This window comes from Trachurus trachurus (assembly GCF_905171665.1).
Source record: "Trachurus trachurus genome assembly, chromosome: 2".
Lineage (NCBI taxonomy): Eukaryota > Metazoa > Chordata > Actinopteri > Carangiformes > Carangidae > Trachurus > Trachurus trachurus.
In genome coordinates, this window is record NC_139914.1 from 8110736 (window position 1) to 8130386 (window position 19651).

At 42.4% G+C, this 19651-nt stretch overlaps 2 protein-coding genes across 4 annotated transcripts; both read left to right on the forward strand.

Annotated features, from left to right (window-relative positions):
* Positions 1 to 31: 31 nt before the first annotated feature.
* LOC311000342 (splicing factor U2AF 35 kDa subunit-like) lies at positions 32 to 8812 on the forward strand. 2 transcript variants are annotated; one of them, XM_083991021.1, is made up of 8 exons: positions 32 to 2112; positions 3977 to 4064; positions 4679 to 4745; positions 6494 to 6543; positions 7127 to 7225; positions 7345 to 7478; positions 8334 to 8426; positions 8513 to 8812. In XM_083991021.1, exons 1-8 carry the CDS (start codon positions 2069 to 2071, stop codon positions 8625 to 8627), a joined length of 690 nt encoding a protein of 229 aa, XP_083847147.1. In that variant the 5' UTR covers positions 32 to 2068; the 3' UTR covers positions 8628 to 8812. The 2 variants fall into 2 exon arrangements, with proteins under 2 accessions (XP_083847147.1, XP_083847148.1); XM_083991022.1 differs by lacking the exon at positions 4679 to 4745 and adding an exon at positions 5693 to 5762 and having other exon boundaries at positions 8513 to 8760.
* Positions 8813 to 9902: 1090 nt separating this feature from the next.
* On the forward strand, positions 9903 to 19591 carry LOC311000313 (cystathionine beta-synthase-like). 2 transcript variants are annotated; one of them, XM_083990993.1, is made up of 16 exons: positions 9903 to 10062; positions 13070 to 13373; positions 13992 to 14098; positions 14276 to 14410; positions 14538 to 14617; positions 15090 to 15294; positions 15381 to 15472; positions 15634 to 15759; positions 15863 to 15947; positions 16046 to 16151; positions 16407 to 16484; positions 16582 to 16716; positions 16832 to 16940; positions 17111 to 17195; positions 17446 to 17535; positions 18711 to 19591. In XM_083990993.1, the coding sequence occupies exons 2-16, from the start codon at positions 13078 to 13080 to the stop codon at positions 18842 to 18844; spliced, it is 1863 nt and encodes a 620-aa protein (XP_083847119.1). In that variant the 5' UTR covers positions 9903 to 10062; positions 13070 to 13077; the 3' UTR covers positions 18845 to 19591. The 2 variants fall into 2 exon arrangements, with proteins under 2 accessions (XP_083847119.1, XP_083847120.1); XM_083990994.1 differs by lacking the exon at positions 17446 to 17535.
* Positions 19592 to 19651: the final 60 nt, after the last annotated feature.

Consider the following 19651-nt stretch of genomic DNA (forward strand, 5'->3'; position numbering starts at 1 on the left):
TTTCTGAAATATTTTCAGGCTCTGTAAATTGTCTTGATGGGGCTCCTGTTTGAGGAGAAATTAACTGTAAGAAGCTTTTTGAACATGAGAAATATGTTTTAATAAAAATATCTTCATTTTCTTGTCATAGTGAAGCTTCCGCACTTTTTATGTGATGCTTTTACAGCAGATTTGTGGCCGATAGACCTATAGCCGCTATCTGTTTCAGCTTTTACACCAAACTGAGCCGATGGTGTTTTGAGGTCTCTTAAAACCTGAATCCACTGTGGACACCGAGCCCAGAGAGATTCATAGCTACACTTTAAGAGTTCATGACCTCCACAGAAAAAAGGCCTCACTCTTCTACCAGAGAGTTTGGGGAGTGGTTACACAGACTAAATAAAAAAAAAGAGCTGAGTTTTTAGTCCAAAGAGCTGATTTGACACAGCACAGACAGGAAAAGGTAACACCACATAAATACTGAGATGGCACAATATGCAAAAAAAAGTCACTTACTGTCAGCGTTTGAGGCAAGAACCAGCAGTGCCAAGATGGACACCTGCAGGACGGTCCAGCAGTGGTGAGGTCTCATGATGGGGACACCTCCTGTCATCTTCCACTCACGGACAATCCAAGTAGGAGATGTTCCTCCAAGCACATCTTAATTTTAATGTGCAAAATAGAGAAGCGCTGATGTTAACCACCGTACTGCTTCCTCTTTCTCTTGTGTCTGCCTGCTCCTGTCCTACCCCTGTCTGTTTCCCCCCGAAAATAGGGGCGGCGAATGCAGTGGAGGTGAACATGAGACAGTGGGTGGTCTTGATTCTGCAAGTGCTGCAAGTCCAATGTGGTGAAACATCTCAAAACAGAGGGGGGGTTCCCAGAGTTTCAGGTGCTGAAGCTGCTAAGAAGTCAAGAGCAGAGATGTGATGTTTTACTACAATCTCACCCTCTCACCCTCTCTTTTCATTTCCGAGTCTTGTTTCAGTGTGCGCACCTTAACATCTTGTCATTACTTTTTCTCAGCTGCTGTGGTTCAGCCTCTTCAAGCTCACTTCCTCTCCCCTCTCCCTTCCTTTCATCTCCGCCGTCTGCATCTCCTGCAAGCTTGTGTGGCTCTGTGCACAGTCGTGTGGTTTCCGTGGAGGATAAGACTGATGCACTGATGAGCAGATGGAGGACGTTGTGGCCTCTTGAGCTTTAATGACCACTCTGTTGAAGTGTGTGTGCGGTCGATATCAGGCAACACCAATAGCCTGTGGTTTGCTTATCTTATCTGTCAGGGGCTAATGCCGCCTCAGAGCAAATCAAGGTTAGACTGCATGTTACAGTAAGCGCTGTTTATAGACTTTGTATATGATGTCAGCTTTCATGCAACTGAGCTGTATTATGGGAAATGCACTATCAAGTCCCCTGAAGTAGGCCTATGCACACTGAAGGGAAAGTAGGCCTACTAACACAAGTTTAATGCAATATGTTGCATTTTCATACAAATTACTGTTATAATTGCAGTGGCTAGTACTACTTCAATATATTTCAACATTGATGTGTAAAACAAGAGAGGGGAATTAAATAATATTCACATCTAGAAACTGTGGATAACAGGTGGATATAATTGTTGTTGTTATTATAAAAGAAGACTTACACAAAATGGCTATTTTAAGAGTGTTATTGTGTCAATATATTCAGTGTTATGACTACTTTGATTAATATTTAGCCAATTCTATCTAGCCTACTTTATTCTGAGTAGTTTATAGGCTACATCTGCAAGGAGACTACCACAAAACTGATATAGCCAGCCTAGTCATTATTTGCACAACTGGGAAAACTCACCTCTTGTTATGTAGCCTGCCAATTAAGTGAAAACTGAGTAGTTTGGGGGCAAATAACCAAAGTGGAATATTTCAAAGAAGAAAACTATTGTTGGAAGGTTTGTTTTCCCCTGGAGCGACAGCACCGACGTGAGGCGTTCACGGTCAGTGCAGGCAGGTCGCCGGTGGCTGGATGTTTGGTCGCTGGCGGTGACGACTGCGCAGTCCTCCTGACTTTACGTGATGACGTACATCCTTACGCTTCCGACGGGCCGAAAATGGCGGAATACCTGGCATCCATTTTCGGCACAGAGAAAGACAAGTAAGTTTTATTCCATATTTAGCACAATAGTCGCGAAAATGAGTAGTTGTACAGTAACTTGGTTTGCAGCGGCTCTCTTCCGCTCCCGGCGGCGCTCAGTTTGTGGCCGCAGCGCCGCGTAACGTCTTCGTAAACCTTTCGTTAGCAAGAGGAAGCTAACGCGTTGAATGAAACTCATGAAGACAGCGAGCTAACCTGCTGCTAGTGGGTGTTGTTAGTTTGCGCCAAAATGTTTGAATTTACAAAATGTTCACTAGTTTTTTGGTGCACGAATAAACGTTTGAAGCATGTTTTATACCTTATTTAACAGCCCGGTTACGCTTAAGTTGGTCTAACAAACGAGTTTGTTAGCAGAGACGCTACACCGCTCAGGCGGATTGTTTTGTTTTCCTTTTTACCGGTGGAGTGCAGCAAAATAGCATCTTATACTTCTGAGGAAGGGCGTGATTTATGGGGTGGGGGTCAGAGAGGTTATAACCCCCCGGACAAAACCAAATCCAGCCAATATAACCGGTCATAATTGGTTAAGCCCATACTCTGCTCAGAAACATAATGAAAAGAGCTACAAGCCAAACAAAACACAACAAAAGTTGGTTCATCATATAAAAGGAGAAAAGAACAACTGTCCAAAGGAGGAAATAGTCATATCATTGAGTTGGAAAGCGAATTGTTATCATAAGTTAGCTGGTTGATAGTTTGCTAGTTTGCTATCTGGATGTAAAGTTAGGGGAGGATACCACAGAAATACACTGGTAGGATTTACCTGATCTGAGAACTGATCAGCTTTTCTCTCTGAATCAGATTTGGTCTTTACATTGTATTAATGACAAGGTGTGATGTGTTATGTTCATTCATAGCTGCCTAAATCACAAATTGACATTAACAGTTAGTTCATCTGCCTGGTAAGAAATAGCTGCACAGTGGCCAATGGTGTTATGATTCATTAATAATAAGCAGTAGTCCTAAACGTGTTAATCACCATAACTGATAAACGTAAATGCAATAAAAACACCTTTTACTTAATGAATATAGGAATGCCAAAATAAAGAGGTAAATTAGCCTTGTCCGGTTATCAAAGTTAATGATTTTGCACTCTTCCTTGCATTAGGACACATACACTGGCTTTTCTTGCTTTACAAAAAAATGTCTATGGGCAGAGAGTAAAGTTACACCCTTGCTTCTGAGCTGTAGTAAATATTTCAAAATTACATAATCATCTGAAAATTGTTCCTAAAATGCCATAATGTGATTAACTTTGGAGGGATAACATCCTGTGGGTCCTCGAGATCGTTTGAAATCAAATCTTAGTCGAGAGCAAAACAGAGTGTTTATTGTGATAAGTCTATTAAACTAAATATAACTAAAGACAAAGGACATTATTTGACATTTGGTTAGATGCAAAGTAGTAAAACAGGTTTAAGTATTTTTGGGATATAAGGTTTACCTTACCCATAAGAAATCTGTTGAATAATAATCACGATTATAATAGATAATGTTGTTCTCTCCGATCATCATAGTGTGAATCAGGACTCCTAAGTTAGGTGAAGACGTTTACACATGCAGCACAGCTCTGGGACATGTAAACAGTCATTTTGAAATGATAACTTGTTTCCTGTGATAATGATCGGTAATTTTCCTCATACCTGTTGTATAATAGTTACTCCTGGTCTGGTTTGTTTTGAGTGATCTACCTGATTGCAGTTTTTCTTATTACATAACAGCCAACATGTCCCCCTTGCAAGTTTGTGCCCATTGTTCTCAATGCATTTTTGTCCACAAACTATTAAAACACAGCACTCACACTGCTTCTATGTTCTTATGTGCAAAGACACCTACGATGACACTATGACTCTTTGTTTTCCAGGGTCAATTGTTCCTTCTATTTTAAAATTGGAGCGTGCAGACATGGAGACCGCTGCTCAAGATTGCACAACAAACCAACCTTCAGCCAGGTGAGGATGTGACAGCTGTGATTGAAAGGCATTGCTTTGGACTCTGTGTCCTCACTTTTTTTTGTTTTTTTTGCTGCTAAAACACTTCTGGCCATGTTTCAATGCTGTAACTCAGGAACAGAAGAAGAGATTGTTCCAACTTGACCAGTTGGCAGCGCCACACAGACACAATCAAATTGCTCCACCCATTACAAGTTTTTGTTTAATGTGTCATCACTTGTGTTAAAAAAAAAAAAAACATGTCCTGTCGGTTTTGTAGTTTCTTTCTCTTTTAATTCCCATGTTTTACCATTATGAATTGCTCCAACAATTTTTGTTAAGCATGCATTAATGAAACTATAACGATCTTATGTGTATGTGACACACAAATGCTGACTCTGCGACACAGGCCAGTTTACAAACCACTATAGCTTTAGGTTAATGAGGATTTAAAGCCATAATGAGCTTAACCTAAAGATGCACTACAACTTCCCTGTTGTCATAATGGTGGCTTTCTTTTCTTCAGTTTCAAGGATTGTTGTGGCTGCATGACAGTCAGAAAATATAAAAAACTAAAATATGATCACCAAACAGTCCTTTCTGACCACATATCTTTTTTTCTCTTCCTCTAACAGACCATCCTGATTCAGAACATCTACCGAAATCCTCAGAACAGTGCACAGACTGCCGACGCTTCTCGCTGTAAGTCAGAAAAATAAATAAAAGTAGATGTGAGGCGCTGCTTCAGCCCTGTTAGCCTGGACACCCCGTTATCTCCCGAGTACCCCACCCCAAATAGTCATTCACCTGTTATCAGCTGAAACTTAACACCACGCACAAACGCCTGCTTGTGGCAATCTGTTTTTCAGCCTTGAGTATCTGAAGCTCACGTGACAGTGCAGTGCAGTGCAGTGATGCCGCTACACAAACAAAATGAACAGTACTCACAGGCTGTGCTTACTGTGCTAGACCAATGAGGAGTGTGTATGTAAGGTGTGTGTTTATTAAATATGCAGAGTCCAGCCTAGTAGAGCTGAAGCAGAACCTTTTACACAGGTAGGTGTGTGATTAGAGGTCTTTGCATTTACACATTTTACTCTGCGGTTGATATAAAACAGTTTCTTATGACTGTTTCATATCAACACTTTTAACCTGAAAGGGTTAATTTCCTGAAAACTAAATTTTAAGGTTCCTGCAGACAATTGAAAGAACAATCCCAGTCTTAATTTAGCTTTGATCCATTTCTTTTTGTATTACAACTGCCTGAAATGTTATTGCCAGAGTTGCTGTTTCTATTGGGATCATTCAACTCCATTCAGCTTCACTTCAATTCACAACCTTTTCAAGCTAAACTACATCAACATCGTGCAGTGGAAATTATAGCCAGACTGTGCAGCCTGAAATTGTTACCTACTTTTGATATTTAAAACAATTAAAAGTAGGTTAAAACTTTTAATGCTTAGATCTTTGTAAGTGAGCTACAAAACAGTTAGGCGGTTGTTTCTGAGATGCTTGTGAATGCAGCTTAGCCCGTCACATAATTAGCTGGAACTTAGTGCAATTTCCTAAATATCTAATCACATCTTTTTCCTCCCCAGCTCTATATTTGGTTGGATTTATATCACAGAAGTTTACGTTTTGTATTTCAGACCATTTCCCTCTTGAACATTTACCTTCATAACCTTGAAAACTCTGCCCAGTCTGCTGATGGTTTACACTGTAAGTTCTCCTTTCATCTGCAGGACCCTCCAGCACCGACCACCTGATTTTTCTGTGTCACACCTCCCCACATTAATCTGGCTTAGCGTAGGAATATGTGTCCTCCAAGGACGTCTAACGCATCATGCCATTTCCTGGAGTTAGCGTAACCGGCCTCATGCTGCTTTGCATGTTTTCCTGGCCTAAGTCAAGAGAACCTGAGTCAGTGTGGTACAGTAATAATGTGCACAGATGAGCTTTGGTTTCAGATCCGTAATGAGGCTCAAGAGCTACGATTAACGGACTTCCCCTCTGCTCTTCCCTTTACGCTTTCACAGAACAGTTTCAAGTTTTTAACTCTGATTCATACTGTCCTCAACGCCCTCCTTCATGTATAGCCATGAGGTCACACAAATATCATGTGTTTTTACGTCATAGCCCCTCCGCACATACTGTCCATGCAGTTGCACAAAAAAAAAAAAAAGGTGAACCATTGGTAAATTTCACTGTAAAGTAAACTGTGCAAACTAAGAGGGGTCAGCTGTAGTTTTTCTACTTTGCTTCTGTGAAATAGGTCGAATTGCCACGAGCGAGAACAGGCTGTTTTCGTAGCATCCATCAACATACAGAATCTGTGTTTGCAAGAAAGCACCACGCTATGTAACTACACCTAGTTTTGTCCGTTCTAAGGATTTTTATCCCAGCATCTGTTCGGCTTCGCCCTGACTCCCCCCATGTTGACATTTTTTTAGGCGCAGTCAGCGATGTGGAAATGCAGGAGCACTACGACGAGTTCTTCGAGGTGAGCGACCTTTTGTGCCTGTTACTTGAGTTTATCCACAAAATTGCACAACATGACGTCACAGCTGTGTGGTCTGCCTTTGCTCGCGCTGCCAAAAGGTGCAACATGTCATTGCCAAAATGCTGAATCCGGAGTCCTTTATTAGTGCAGTCAATATTTACGCAGCAGGAATTTACCTCAGCGTTCCCTCATGGAAGATTTTCAGTCAGATAAATTGGCAATTTTCTGTTTTCATGGCTGTGGCAGTTTTCTGTCCCAGCTTGTGTTGTTGAGACAGGATGTTTTTAGGTGCAGCATTTTGAAAGGTAGATAAAATGTAAGGAATGCTGTGAATTACTCCTCACAGTGGAAACGTTTAATACAAAGCTGTAAAGTATAAAATGTTTTGGCAAGGAGAGTGAGACCTTCACTGGCAAAGCAACTGCACATGTACACAACACGTGTTACAGTAACAAACCACCCACAAGAGGTCGGTTAGCTGGGCTTACCGATTTCCTTGTTACCAAGAGCTAAATTTAACAGAAGTTTAGGAACCGGTCGGACTGGTTGAATTATTCTTTTCCTCCCTTTATTTCCAACACAGGAGGTGTTCACAGAGATGGAGGAGAAGTACGGAGAGGTGGAGGAGATGAACGTGTGCGATAACTTGGGCGACCACCTCGTGGGCAATGTTTACGTTAAGGTAGGAGATGCTTTTTTGTACTGATAAAACTGATATAAAAGAGGCTATTTTTCATGATTTTATACAAGAAGCTCTTGTTAAAAAATAAAATAGAAATAACCGTCCTGTGTGTGTTGCAGTTCCGTCGTGAGGAGGACGCGGAGAAAGCGGTCATGGACCTGAACAACCGCTGGTTCAACGGTCAACCCATCCACGCAGAGCTCTCCCCCGTCACTGACTTCAGGGAAGCCTGCTGCCGTCAGTATGAAATGGGGTGAGTAACAGCTGGAGATGTGATGCACACACTTCTTTTATGCATAGACTCCCGAAAACAGCCTGTCCCCTTGAAGCCGACATCCAATCAGCATTTAAGATACCTCCAAAAATGTTTGAACGACTTAATCACATTATAACCTGGCTGCTTTATTGCAATATTTAGAATATTTGACATGTTTTAAATGAAACCTTGTGTGTGCAGACTGCACAGGCTTTGGTAAAGGCAGTTTGGAGGAATGTCTCCAGCAAGACAATCCGACATTAAGCTTCAGAGTTCACCCTGTAGCTGAGCGACCAAGCAAAGGGCCCGAGGCCTCAGTATGTGGAGCCCTGAAAGCTCCAGGCTTTACTCTGTTAAAATTGGTTTATGCTCATTTAATTGAAACAGTAAAGCACAGTATCAACTGACATCAGGGCAAAGAGCAGAGAAAAACCCCAGAGATCAGGGACACAGGAACCCAGGAGCTCATTTTTTACCCACATGTCCTCAGCTGTATGAAGCCCCACTCTTTCCTGTGTTCCCTTCCTCCCACAAGACGCCGGTCTCCTACCAGCTGCATGGCCACGGTGGGAATTATCGCATTTTCTTGTAAAAGCAGTGATAAACTTTGTCCTTGCACAGTGTGAGGGAACGTCTGCTCCTCTCCTTTATGAGTCTCAGTGATTTTCCATTGGATCGGGGGTTGTTTGCTCTGCCAGCGATAGGACGAACACGAGGGAGATAAATCATCAGATGTTTTGGCGTGCTGGCGTGCCCCTCAGAATGTGTAACTAAGAGCCTTTTCGTTGTGGCACCGCTCCACCAAATACAGTGTCAGCAAGTTTTAACTCTGCATGTACTTTTCTCCCACAGAGAGTGCACCCGGGGTGGCTTCTGCAATTTCATGCATCTGAAACCCATATCGCGGGAACTTCGAAGGGAGTTGTATGGCCGCCGCAGGAAAAGGTGCGGAAATCTACAAAGCCGAAAAGTTTCTCCTCAAAGATGCATTTTGAATTTTGTAAATGACTCTTTACTTTCTCTCCCACCAGGCACCGCTCTCGCTCGCGTTCCCGGGAACGACGCTCCCGCTCCAGGGATCGACGAAGGGAACGCGAAAGGCCGCCGCAGAGGCCGAGGGATCGGGAGCGCTCCGGGCGATTCTGAAAGAAGCCAAGACTGCCCCACTGTCCCACCACAATCCCGCCCTCTTGACCCCAGCAGTGATGATGACAAAGTTATTTCCTTTTTTTTTTTTTTTTTGGTGAATTGTTGGAAGTGTTTTTTCTTTTATTTCCTTTTTTTAAGACAAGCTTGTGTCGCTTTCTCAATAAAACAGATTTGTAACTCTGGCAACGTTTGTTTGAAATAACATAGGTACATTTCCTTTGAACGGAAGCAAATCAGGCTAAGTAGGCACCAAAAGCTCAATAATACCCTGATAAAGGTTGTGATTATAACTCTCAAACATTTGGTCATAAATCTCTAAATACATCGACCCTAATAATAATAATATAAATGTAAGATTAATAATATAATCAGTGATAGATGGAAACAGGACTACGCCGCTGCAAATGGAACTAATACACTTCCTCTTTCCGTTACATGCTTTTCAGTTTCTTTTTTTGATAGTGACTGATGCAATATTGACCGAAGCTTAATCAGCCAGTGGTGTGAGCCTTTCTGCTCTGCACCTTTGTTTTCTTTGGAAGCAGTTAGTTGTTTGTTACTTATGTAATAGGTCATTTGATAAAATTAGAAAAAAGAAAAAAACAGAATTTGTTTCTGGGCATTACACAAAGAGTTTGGACGGTTTAAAACATAAAGTGTTAAAGTTGTACTCTGTAAGTCAGGGAGAAGATGAGTTGATATTCTATCTTTCATATTTGCAATTAATCAAATAACCCTGCAGTGAACCTGAGACTGTGTGGCTCAGCTTGTGGCATCTGCTCTCTGCTGTGCCAGGATGCTGCTTTCTACTACACTACTAGTGTGGTTAGTAAGAGAAGTGGTAGAAAAAAAACCCAGAAATCTGCTTGGTATTTAAATCTATTTTTGTTCCTAAATAATTCACAGCATTACAGCTTTTTCTGAAAATATGTATATTTAATTTGAATATATTTGATATGATAATAATCCCAGGATATGCTGACCAATTTAAATAACATAAAACACATTTTTTTTTACTGTTGATTAATGTACCATTTTGGTTGTGGCAGCTTCTCCTGAGAAGTTCTTGAACGTGTCACATGCGCTGCAGAGCATGCGGTGCGTGTGTTTGGTCAATAAAAGGTAAACAGATGGTGCGGACAACTTTACCACAGCCTTTTCCCAAACCCTTATTGAGAAATCTCTGCTGTGATTGGTCGAGCGGAACAAACAGACGCCCTCGCGGCAGCCAATGAGCGGCCACCGTGAAACTTTGACCACGCCCCTCTCTCCGTTTGGTCCACGTGTTCCGTCACGAAAGCCGCTGTCTTTGTCGGAGGCTGCTCACTCCGAGGTGCCGTGTTCAGGGGTCGACGTGAGCATCGGAGTCTTCAGTGATTAATTTGTTTTTCTTCTTACACATTTTTTTTTCTCCCAGCATCTCAATCTTCAGGTGAGTGGGGGTCAGACTAAAGGAGGGAGCGATGGATGGAGAGATGTAGGAGAGACGCTTTAAAACACGTGGTTTTTTTTTGTCGCGTTTGGTGCCTGTGGTTCAGATGTCTGATGCAACCTTGAAACTGCGTAGTGCAGATATTTGATGCGGTGTTTTATCAGCGCGTGTACTTTCGTTCCTTCCTGCTTATTTCCCTCTGATAATAAACGGAGAATTTCTCGTTTCTTTATAAATGAATGGCAATGATTACGAGAGGGGTTTTCGTTGTTTTTTGTGTTTTTATTCTCCATCCATCCATCCCTCCGGCGCTGAATCATCTTTACAATTCTTATTGTTTGTCGTTGTTTTATATTGTATATTGTTATATTTTATCAATGCTGTCATGTAGATGCTCTGTTATATTTCTATTAGGCGTTCAAGCAGTTTGCTGATGCAATATAGGGCAGCGGCTGATCATCAATTGACCTACTATTATATCGATTATTCGCTCAATATAATGTTGATATGTTCATCACAGTGTCCCCTCGAGCTGGAGACTTATGTTTAAAGGTCCTACGCCAAACGATGTTTAACATATTTAGCCATTTATTATATAATGTATAATATAGCCAAGAAAGGCAGCAGAAATCCACATACGAAACTGAAAGCCATTCGTTTTGGTATTTGGTATCAAATGTCAAATATTTTTCAGATTAGTTCATTCATCCTTTAGTCTTTAAAATATCACACACCAGCATTAAACACTAATAGTAGTGTCCAAGGGAGCTCAAGGTGTCATCTTCACATTCTTAACCCGCAAAACACTTGAGCCTGAAAGAAGGAAATGTCTGCCTTTTTTTTCAATTTCAATTAAAAAGGGATGACCCTTTATTAATATTATTTTAGTAGTAGGCCTATTTTGATTGATATGTGCTTTTCAATTTTTTATTATTATTATCAGTTTATAGCTGTGACCTGCCAACATCCACATAAAGGTGAAACATGGTTATTTCCATCTAAGTTTAAAGGTCACCATCATCATTAGGTTGATTTTTTTTTTTATTAGGTGTACATGTCCGGTGTGTTTTTAGGGCCAACATTCCTGCTGCTCACATGTGGCCCACCATTTGTTATGGCTGAGTGGGTATCTATAGGCTTGCTCTTCTTGTGCCGGTGACCAGCTGATACTTTGGTTGTGTTTGTTGCTGGTGGAGCAGTTATCTGAGCAACACTTAAGCCTATTTTTTTTTTTATAATAAGCTGAGATAGAATTAAAAAAAAAAAAGAAAAAAGATAGGGGGGGTCTACTGCTCTGGACATACCAAGGGAGATTAGAAATGTCACTACTTAAGCAGATAACCAAGTCTGATATGGTAAGAATATTACAAGGATTTTTCATTATGCTTGGTTTGATGTTGCCAGACTCAGATCAGGTGATTTGGCACTGCATTTCCTCGTCCTGGTAGGTATTTGGGGATTGGATTTCTGGCTTAAGTGCAGCATATTAAACAAATTGAAGTTTCTCCTTCGTCAAATCCCCTTTCAAGTCTTCCCTGCAGTGCACTCTGGGCTCCGTGCCGCATACTCTCACGGAGGATCAGGTTGCCCTGTTGAACCCACGTATCACCTACACTTTCCCACATTTACCGCAGCGGTTGTAGCGAGTGTAACTTTAATTAGCTGCATGACTAGTGGTTGAGATCATCTGATGCCAGAGTGAAGTGTTAGTTCTGGGCAGGAAACAGACGTTTAACACTTAACAACTTGAGAAAGATAGTCGTTTACCTCGCTGATGAAAGATAAAGAGATAAGATAAAAGTTGAAGTTTCTCCTTCTTCTTTTTTAGCTGTCAGTGATTGCTGGAGTTGAAAGGGCCTATCTAACTCCACAGCAGATTTCTCTCCCATGCAGAGCTGTTTGCTTAAGAAGACGTGGATGGTTTACTGTGTGGACATTGTCCCAACTCGGGCCGGAGTCAAAGAGGGGCCCTGGTTTAACAGCTGGGCCCCGGTGTGTGCACTGTGCATTAGTGAAGGTTCATATGAGCTGGATGGTGGAGAAACCTAATGGATGTAGGAACAAGTCAAACAGAGATGTTGATGGGCTAAAAGCTGGAAGGAGGCAGAGTTTTAGTTCAAGATTATCATCATTTGAGAATAAATGAAGCAGAAATTGTTCATTAAAACACCAGCAAAGGAGGAAAAAGGCCTATTATAGGTTACTACAAGAATAATAATAAAGAGATGATAATACGTTTTGGCATTTAAGCTTCACTGATGATTAATACTATTAGTTTACTGCCAGACCAGTCTTTATTATTTGGCAAACTGTGGGATGAACTGTCTTCTCCTGTCCCGAGGCTCATATAAACTCAGCTAGTTTATTGTGTAGTTAATAACCCGATTGTCTGGGTAAACAGTCAGTTACCCACTTCACAGCCCTGCTACTAAATTTACAACCGAGCAGTGCTGAACCTCAGTTTAAGGTAATGTTTGACATTTAGTTATACATTTGTGACTTTTACAAGCTAACTTACAACCAATGATTGGGTCATTTTGGGTTTACATTCACAAACAAAGATAATGTAAGACACACTGTCCGTTGGTGATCTGTCTTTACCAAGAAGTCTCATTGTTCCCTTTTCTACAGTGAGTAATAACTTAACTTCTCAGTTGTGGTTTCTACATCAGCAGCAGAATACACTTGACCAATTTTCTCATCATGACTAAGCAAAGTAGGAGTAGGGGTAAAAAAAATCTTGCAGTGCAGCAAAGGATGGAAAAAGAGCGAGTGCACTGTTAAAACCCACAACTTAGCATGACCAAGCATTGCCGGCACTGACGTGACTCAGCAATAAATGAGTAAAGGAGTGGTTCGCTGTTTGTTTTCCACTAGGTCCTGCTTTTATTGCATCATACATCAGTGCAGGTGGAGACAAATTTATAATACACTTCAGTTGTTTCTTTGTTGATAGTGTTTCTTTACAAATTACAAACAGTCACCTCGGTTTGTCTGTGTTCTCCAGGGTAAGCCATGCCGTCGGTTCCCTCAACCAAAGAGTCCCCTGTGAAGGGCCCAGTGTGCCCCCACGCTGCCAAAATGCTCAACCACACCAACGGAGAGTCCAAACTGCGGGAGGGCTCCTTCCCGCTCAACGGGGTCGACAAGCTGCCCATGGTCGGCGACGGCGAGGAGACGGCCCGGACCATCCAGATGAGCACAAAGAGCACCTCTCCCGAGAGGAAATGGATCCGGCCCGACCTTCCCAGCCGCTGCACATGGAGGCTCGGGGCCACGAACTCCGACTCTCCCCACACGCGAGTCCCGAGGTGAGTCTCATTTTTCAAGTCTCCGATGTTATGACATATGAAACTATTGCCTACTGAGGCGATGTAATGGACGTGAGAGCTGTTGAGGCCCGGCTTAGTCAGTAGTCACTTCATTTTATTCTCTTATGTGGTCTTTAATTTAATTTTTTTTTGGTCTGCTAGTGTTATGTCTTTTTAAATCTAATTGATTTCATCTCATTACTTGATTTGTCCTTTTCCTTTTCACTTGTCATTCATCTGAAACTCTTTGAACTGTGTTAGATGAGTGAAAAGATTGATTGGATTTGCAGTGGAAGCCAGTGGCTCACCTGGTAGAGCGTGTCATCATCTTTCTAACTGACTTTACTGCCTCACCAACAAAAGCTTGCGTGGGATTTAAATGCACAGACAGCTTTATTATTTAGTCTGTCTAAGCCGGTGAAAACCAGTCGGGACAAATAACTGAGAAGTGACAGTTGACACGTAAATTCCTGTTCTTTGAAAAGCGAGAAAGCAACAAGTGGCAGCTCGTGCGATATTACATCACAGCGGTCGTAACAAGTAAAAACAACCATTGTGTCGTCGTGTGAATCCACGTGTGCAGACGGTAACAGTGTGTCCTCCACTCTCTCCTCCCAGATCCCTCACCCCCACCATCCTACCCAACATCCTGCACAGGATCGGCGACACTCCCCTGGTGCGCATCAACAAGATCCCCAAAGCGTTTGGACTCAAATGTGAACTACGTGAGTCACACCCAACACACAAGCCAAGACACATACTCAGATAAGGCAGAAGGTGTGACTGTTGGTAACATTTGACACATTCACACCTGGGAAACTTGAAACAATATGAGAATTGCATCATTTCCCCCAAAAATGTAACCCTGAAGCAAATATTTTACAAATGTGTCTTTTTTTTAGTGGCAAAATGCGAATTCTTCAACGCCGGCGGCAGCGTCAAGGACAGGATCAGCCTCCGCATGGTGGAGGACGCTGAGAGGAGCGGCATCCTGAAGCCTGGGGATACTATTATCGAGCCCACGTCTGGAAACACTGGTAATTGCCTGCACGTGTTTGTACTCTGCAATGTGTGTGAGGCTACGGGGGGGAGGTGTCTTTTAAATATGTTGAGTCGAAGTAATGTAAAACCTCTATGTGTGTGTGTGTGTTCACTTGTGTTTAGGTATTGGACTGGCCCTGGCTGCAGCAGTAAAAGGCTACCGCTGCATCATCGTCATGCCTGAGAAAATGAGCATGGAGAAGGTGAGTGAAAATGAAACTATCACCTCTGTCAGGGGTCACACAAGTCTTTTTGTGTCTCTTTCATTCTTGTGTGTGGCATGTGGCGTTTCATTGCCTTTAATTGTCAGTGCAAGCTATTTTTAGAATGGCGGAGCAGAGCCGCCAGCTGCTCTGAGCTACTCTACGGAGGCGAAAACAACTCTGTCTCATAGCGTTCTATTATTATCTCATAGCGTGGTGAAGGTGCAGGTCACAACTTGTCCACCAGAGCGTTTTGGAGTTGAGTGTGATGAGGAAAACCAAGAAATCCCATTAGCCTCCGTAGCGTAGCTCTGAGCAGCTCACGGCTCTGCTCCGCCATTCTATAAATAGCTTGCACCGACAATTAAAGATAACAAACCTACTGCTATGACTATAGGGATTATGGCAATGGGCCAATTTGCCAAAATGTTGAACTATCCCTTTAATGTTTTATTTTGTTGCTCCCACCCAGGTGGACGTCCTGAGAGCTCTTGGAGCCGAGATCGTCCGCACGCCCACCAGCGCCCGCTTCGATTCGCCGGAGTCGCACGTGGGCGTCGCCTGGCGCCTCAAGAACGAGATCCCCGACTCCCACATCCTGGATCAGTACCGTAACCCCAGCAACCCGCTGGCTCACTACGACACCACGGCCGAGGAGATCCTGGAGCAGTGCGACGGTACGAAGACCTGAAACACAAAAAAAAAAAAGCACACAAAATAAAATCAACTCCTTTGTCTGAACCTGAATGAACTCTCCTGACAGGTAAAATCGACATGCTGGTGGCGGGAGCCGGCACAGGCGGCACCATCACAGGCATCGCCCGCAAACTGAAGGAAAGATGCCCCAACATCAAAGTAAGTTTTTCTCCGCTCAGAATTCAAAGAGAACAAGTCAAGTGTTTTTTCTCTAAGATTATAACTAATCTCATAAGTTAAGCTTTTGTGATTATTTTCATGCTCCTTGAGGAAGTGGGATAACCGCTGAGCCACTTATGAATGGTGTGATTTGTCTGCAGATTGTTGGCGTTGACCCAGAGGGCTCCATCCTGGCTGAGCCTGACGAGCTTAACAAGACCGATAAGACCCAGTATGAGGTAGAGGGCATCGGGTACGACTTCATCCCCACCGTGCTCGACAGATCAGTGAGTTCCAGGAACTTTTATTCCCTCTCGCTTCTCTTTTTGTTATTCTCACCCGACCCACAACAAACGCTAATCGCAAAATGTTTCGTATTGTTTCCCCCAGGTGATCGACGCCTGGTACAAGTCCAACGACGAGGAGTCCTTCAACATGTCTCGCATGCTGATCAGAGACGAAGGCCTGCTGTGCGGTAAGTGCTACGCGCCGGTGGCGGTGCATGCTTGCCAACGCCAGATGTCTGCGTGATGTGAAGTGTGAGCTAACGACAACGCTGCTTCCCGCCAACAGGGGGCAGCTCCGGGACGGCCATGGCCGCAGCGGTGAACGTCGCCAAGGAGCTGAAGGAGGGCCAGCGCTGTGTGGTCATCCTGCCCGACTCCATCCGCAACTACATGTGAGCATCCCGTCCAATAACAAGACGATGTGTTGATACATTCATAATTTTCCGATTCGAGTGGGGGTTTGAGAGTCAAAACAAGCAGAAAAAATGACAGTAACTGCAACAAACGAAGGACAAAATACAATGTGTAATTATTCAAGGCCTTCGTGCAATGCTGTTAGAGTTTAGTTTCCCTCTTGTATGTTTGTATCTTTGTTGTGGTATGTATGTTGTCAGTAAAGGACAATACAACTCTGTCTCACCCTCAAGGTCCAAGTTCCTGAGTGACAAGTGGATGGTAGACAAAGGTTTCCTGAGGGAGGAGGACCTCATGGTGAAGAAACCATGGTATGTCCGTTTAGTTTGTTCTGTACATTTTGTGCTGTGTGAATATGTGTATGTGTGTTTGTGTTCAATCGTCTCATTCCTCTGTGTCCGCTGCCAGGTGGTGGAACCTGAGGCTGCAGGGTCTGAACCTGTCGGCCCCCCTCACCGTCCTGCCGACCGTCACCTGCCAGAAAACCATCAAAATCCTCAAGGAGAAGGGCTTCGACCAGGCGCCGGTGGTGGACGAGGCAGGGTGAGTGCTCTGTCCGAACAGCTGAAACACTAGTCTGCACCTGTGTGTGTGTGTGTTGCACCTGTTGCAGTGTCAAAGGTCTAACCAGTGTTTGTGTTTGTGTTTGTGCGTACAGGTTAATCCTGGGCATGGTGACTTTGGGGAACATGTTGGCCTCCATCCTGGCAGGAAAGATCAGGCTGTCGGACCCCGTCAGCAAAGTGCTCTACAAGCAGTTCAAACAGGTCAGACGCGACTGTAAACATCTCTTCTTTTTACTCTGTTCCTACCTCTGATTGGCCGACAGCAGCAGCCAATGAGGGCGATTGGTTCAGGGAAGCATCTCCCAGGTTGGGGAGGCTGTAAACCAACTGAAACTCAACCTCTCAAGACGTTCTTTCATTTTCATTCACAGATCCGTCTGACCGATAACTTAGGAAAGTTGTCCCGCATTCTGGAGACTGACCACTTTGCCCTGGTGGTACATGAACAGATCCAATGTAAGTACACACACACACACACACACACACACACACACTTGAGTCATAACTGTGGCGCCCTCTTGTGGTAACATGATAAAAAGACACTAAAATTGATGCATAAATCAATCATATCTTTAAAGGGGAACTATGCAAGATTTTTTACCTTAATTATTAATAAACTCATTAATTTATTAAACAGCTTCTGGGTGATTGTGATTAAATGAGTGCTAAGACTAATAAGAATAAAGGCTCTTTGCCTTCCACCTAGCGTCTCTTTGCCGAAAACCAACCTTGCAAGATCAGCACCTCCACTCCAGTGTCCCAGCTCTCATCTCTGCAGCACCACAACACGGAACCTGTAATCTCTTGTTTATGACAGATAAGACTGCACAAATATTCACATCGTAACACGTATATGATATATAATGTTATCCACTGCTTCATAGATGTGCATATTTCCCCTTTAATATATGACGTATGGTATATTCACATACCTGTACATATACGTACATATAAATTAATCAATCAGTGTTGTTATTCTCAACAACTCAAACTGAGTGTACACATGCGAGGTCAGTGTCTTTCTCAAGGACACTGTGTTGACTGCTGTCGTGCTGCCACACCTACATTTTTGAGCTAACATTGGTCTGGCTCAGTGGCTCGGCTTTCATCCTTCTCTGATACACGAGTGTCAAAGTCCAGCTGCAGAGCGAGCATCGCAAAGACTGTTTGTGTGTTTTCGTCCAGTCCACGGCACCTAACCTTCAGGCTGTGTGTCAATACAGAGTTAAATAGACACTGAAATTCCTAAAAAGCAGCTCAAAGCAATTTTATAGTGTGTTTTTACATTGCTAATAAAAAATAGGCAAACTACAGACTCTCTGGACTTGAACAGGAAATCCCATTTCACATCAACACACTGAGGAATTTCTGAATTAAAGTCTGTGAAACTGTAAAGGACAAATTCTCAAGCTGTTTTATGTTTTTCCTTGTCTCTTAAGCAGCTGTTGAACACACAGTGACCTTTGTTAAGTGCCAGATCAAAGCCGGACACAGACAGACTTTTAAATGCTGTGTAATTGATTTTATGAGCCCAGTAATAAAATAAAAAGATGGACAAAATGTGTCTGATTTTGTCCCAAGCTGCACTAAAATAGTTTGGCATAAATGTAACTAGCAGGTGGAGGGAAAATAGAGTGAATATTACACATAAATTCTCATCACATGGACAGAAACATGACCAAGAGTCAATGCTATTCTGGCTTTAGAATTTTTTAGATGTGAAAATTAGTCTAAATATTCTTAATATGAGACAATAAGGAAACTTTATTTACAGTCTGCTGCCCTCAAGTGGCCAAAAAAAAGAACCAATGCTGCTCTTTTTTTGGTTATCGTCTAAAATAGACTATTACCAGTTGCATAATATGTTTACAAGCTTATACAACTCAGTATCATTAATGATTAACAATATTATTTGGATGTTATTATGAAAGCAGCATAAAAACATTGCGGTTCCTTCTCATCCTCCACCAGACTTGACAGACGGCTCCCCCAGTCTGAAGCAGATGGTTTTCGGGGTGGTGACGGCCGTCGACCTGCTCAACTTCGTCACAGTACGGGAAAGGAGGGAGCGATCGATGTCGGAGTCGACTGACGAGCTGAACTGAGCTGGCAGAGACTTGAAACACACGCAGGACGCTATTGTATATTTAATTCACTACAGAAACAAACAAGATGATTAGATGTGTCTGAAAGATTGAAAAAAAAAGAAAAAAAGGAAGTTTTAGTTTGAGGTTAGATCTTTTTCCAGTAAGAAAAAATTGATTCTTTTTTTATGTTTTAAGTCTTAAATGAGCAGTATATGTTGTCATTTAGTTATTTTGTTTTATTACTTATTTGAGGTATTTGATTTATGACTTATCTGCTTGTAGTGTTCAAAGAAATCTTTTGTAAGTTTGTAACTTATAGAGAGCTTTTTGTTTTGTATCAGGGTTTTAAATAGAGGCCTCTGTGTTGCTGTTCTATTCGTCAGAAAGGAATATGATTGATTCACTGCGGCCTTGTGTACCAATCAAACAGTAGTGATAAGAAAATGGTCTATCATCCACATTCATCTGATTTATCAAGTTTTGACAAGAAGCCAGTTGCTGTATATATGATCTTTCCAGTGTTGCTCACTGTGTGTTGCTTTTTCATTTGTGTATGTGTATACAAAAAGAAATACATGTGGAGTATGATTTCTATTGAAAAAATCATTTAGTGTTATTTCCCTCTTCTGTTTCAACACAGTGCCTGTGAATTAACTGTAAAGAGACTATTTACGCTTGGCTGTGTCGAGGAGAAACATTTTGTATTTCGTTACCTTTCCTTTATGAGTATGTACTGTATGATTAAATAAAATTTAAAAGAAAGTCTGACAACTGCCGCCCCAGTTATTGGAAAGAAAATATGACAATAACAAATCACAAAGTTGC

Excerpts from the sequence above, each read along its gene's own strand:
- LOC311000313 (XM_083990993.1), top strand. The coding sequence starts at position 13,078 with ATGCCGTCGGTTCCCTCAACCAAAGAGTCCCCTGTGAAGGGCCCAGTG. Across the intron at positions 13,374-13,991 it reads CCCCACACGCGAGTCCCGAG|ATCCCTCACCCCCACCATCC; the intron begins GTGAGTCTCATT and ends CTCTCCTCCCAG. Across the intron at positions 15,760-15,862 it reads CCACCGTGCTCGACAGATCA|GTGATCGACGCCTGGTACAA; the intron begins GTGAGTTCCAGG and ends TGTTTCCCCCAG.
- LOC311000342 (XM_083991022.1), top strand. The coding sequence starts at position 2,069 with ATGGCGGAATACCTGGCATCCATTTTCGGCACAGAGAAAGACAA. Across the intron at positions 2,113-3,976 it reads TTCGGCACAGAGAAAGACAA|GGTCAATTGTTCCTTCTATT; the intron begins GTAAGTTTTATT and ends TTTGTTTTCCAG. Across the intron at positions 6,544-7,126 it reads ACTACGACGAGTTCTTCGAG|GAGGTGTTCACAGAGATGGA; the intron begins GTGAGCGACCTT and ends TTTCCAACACAG.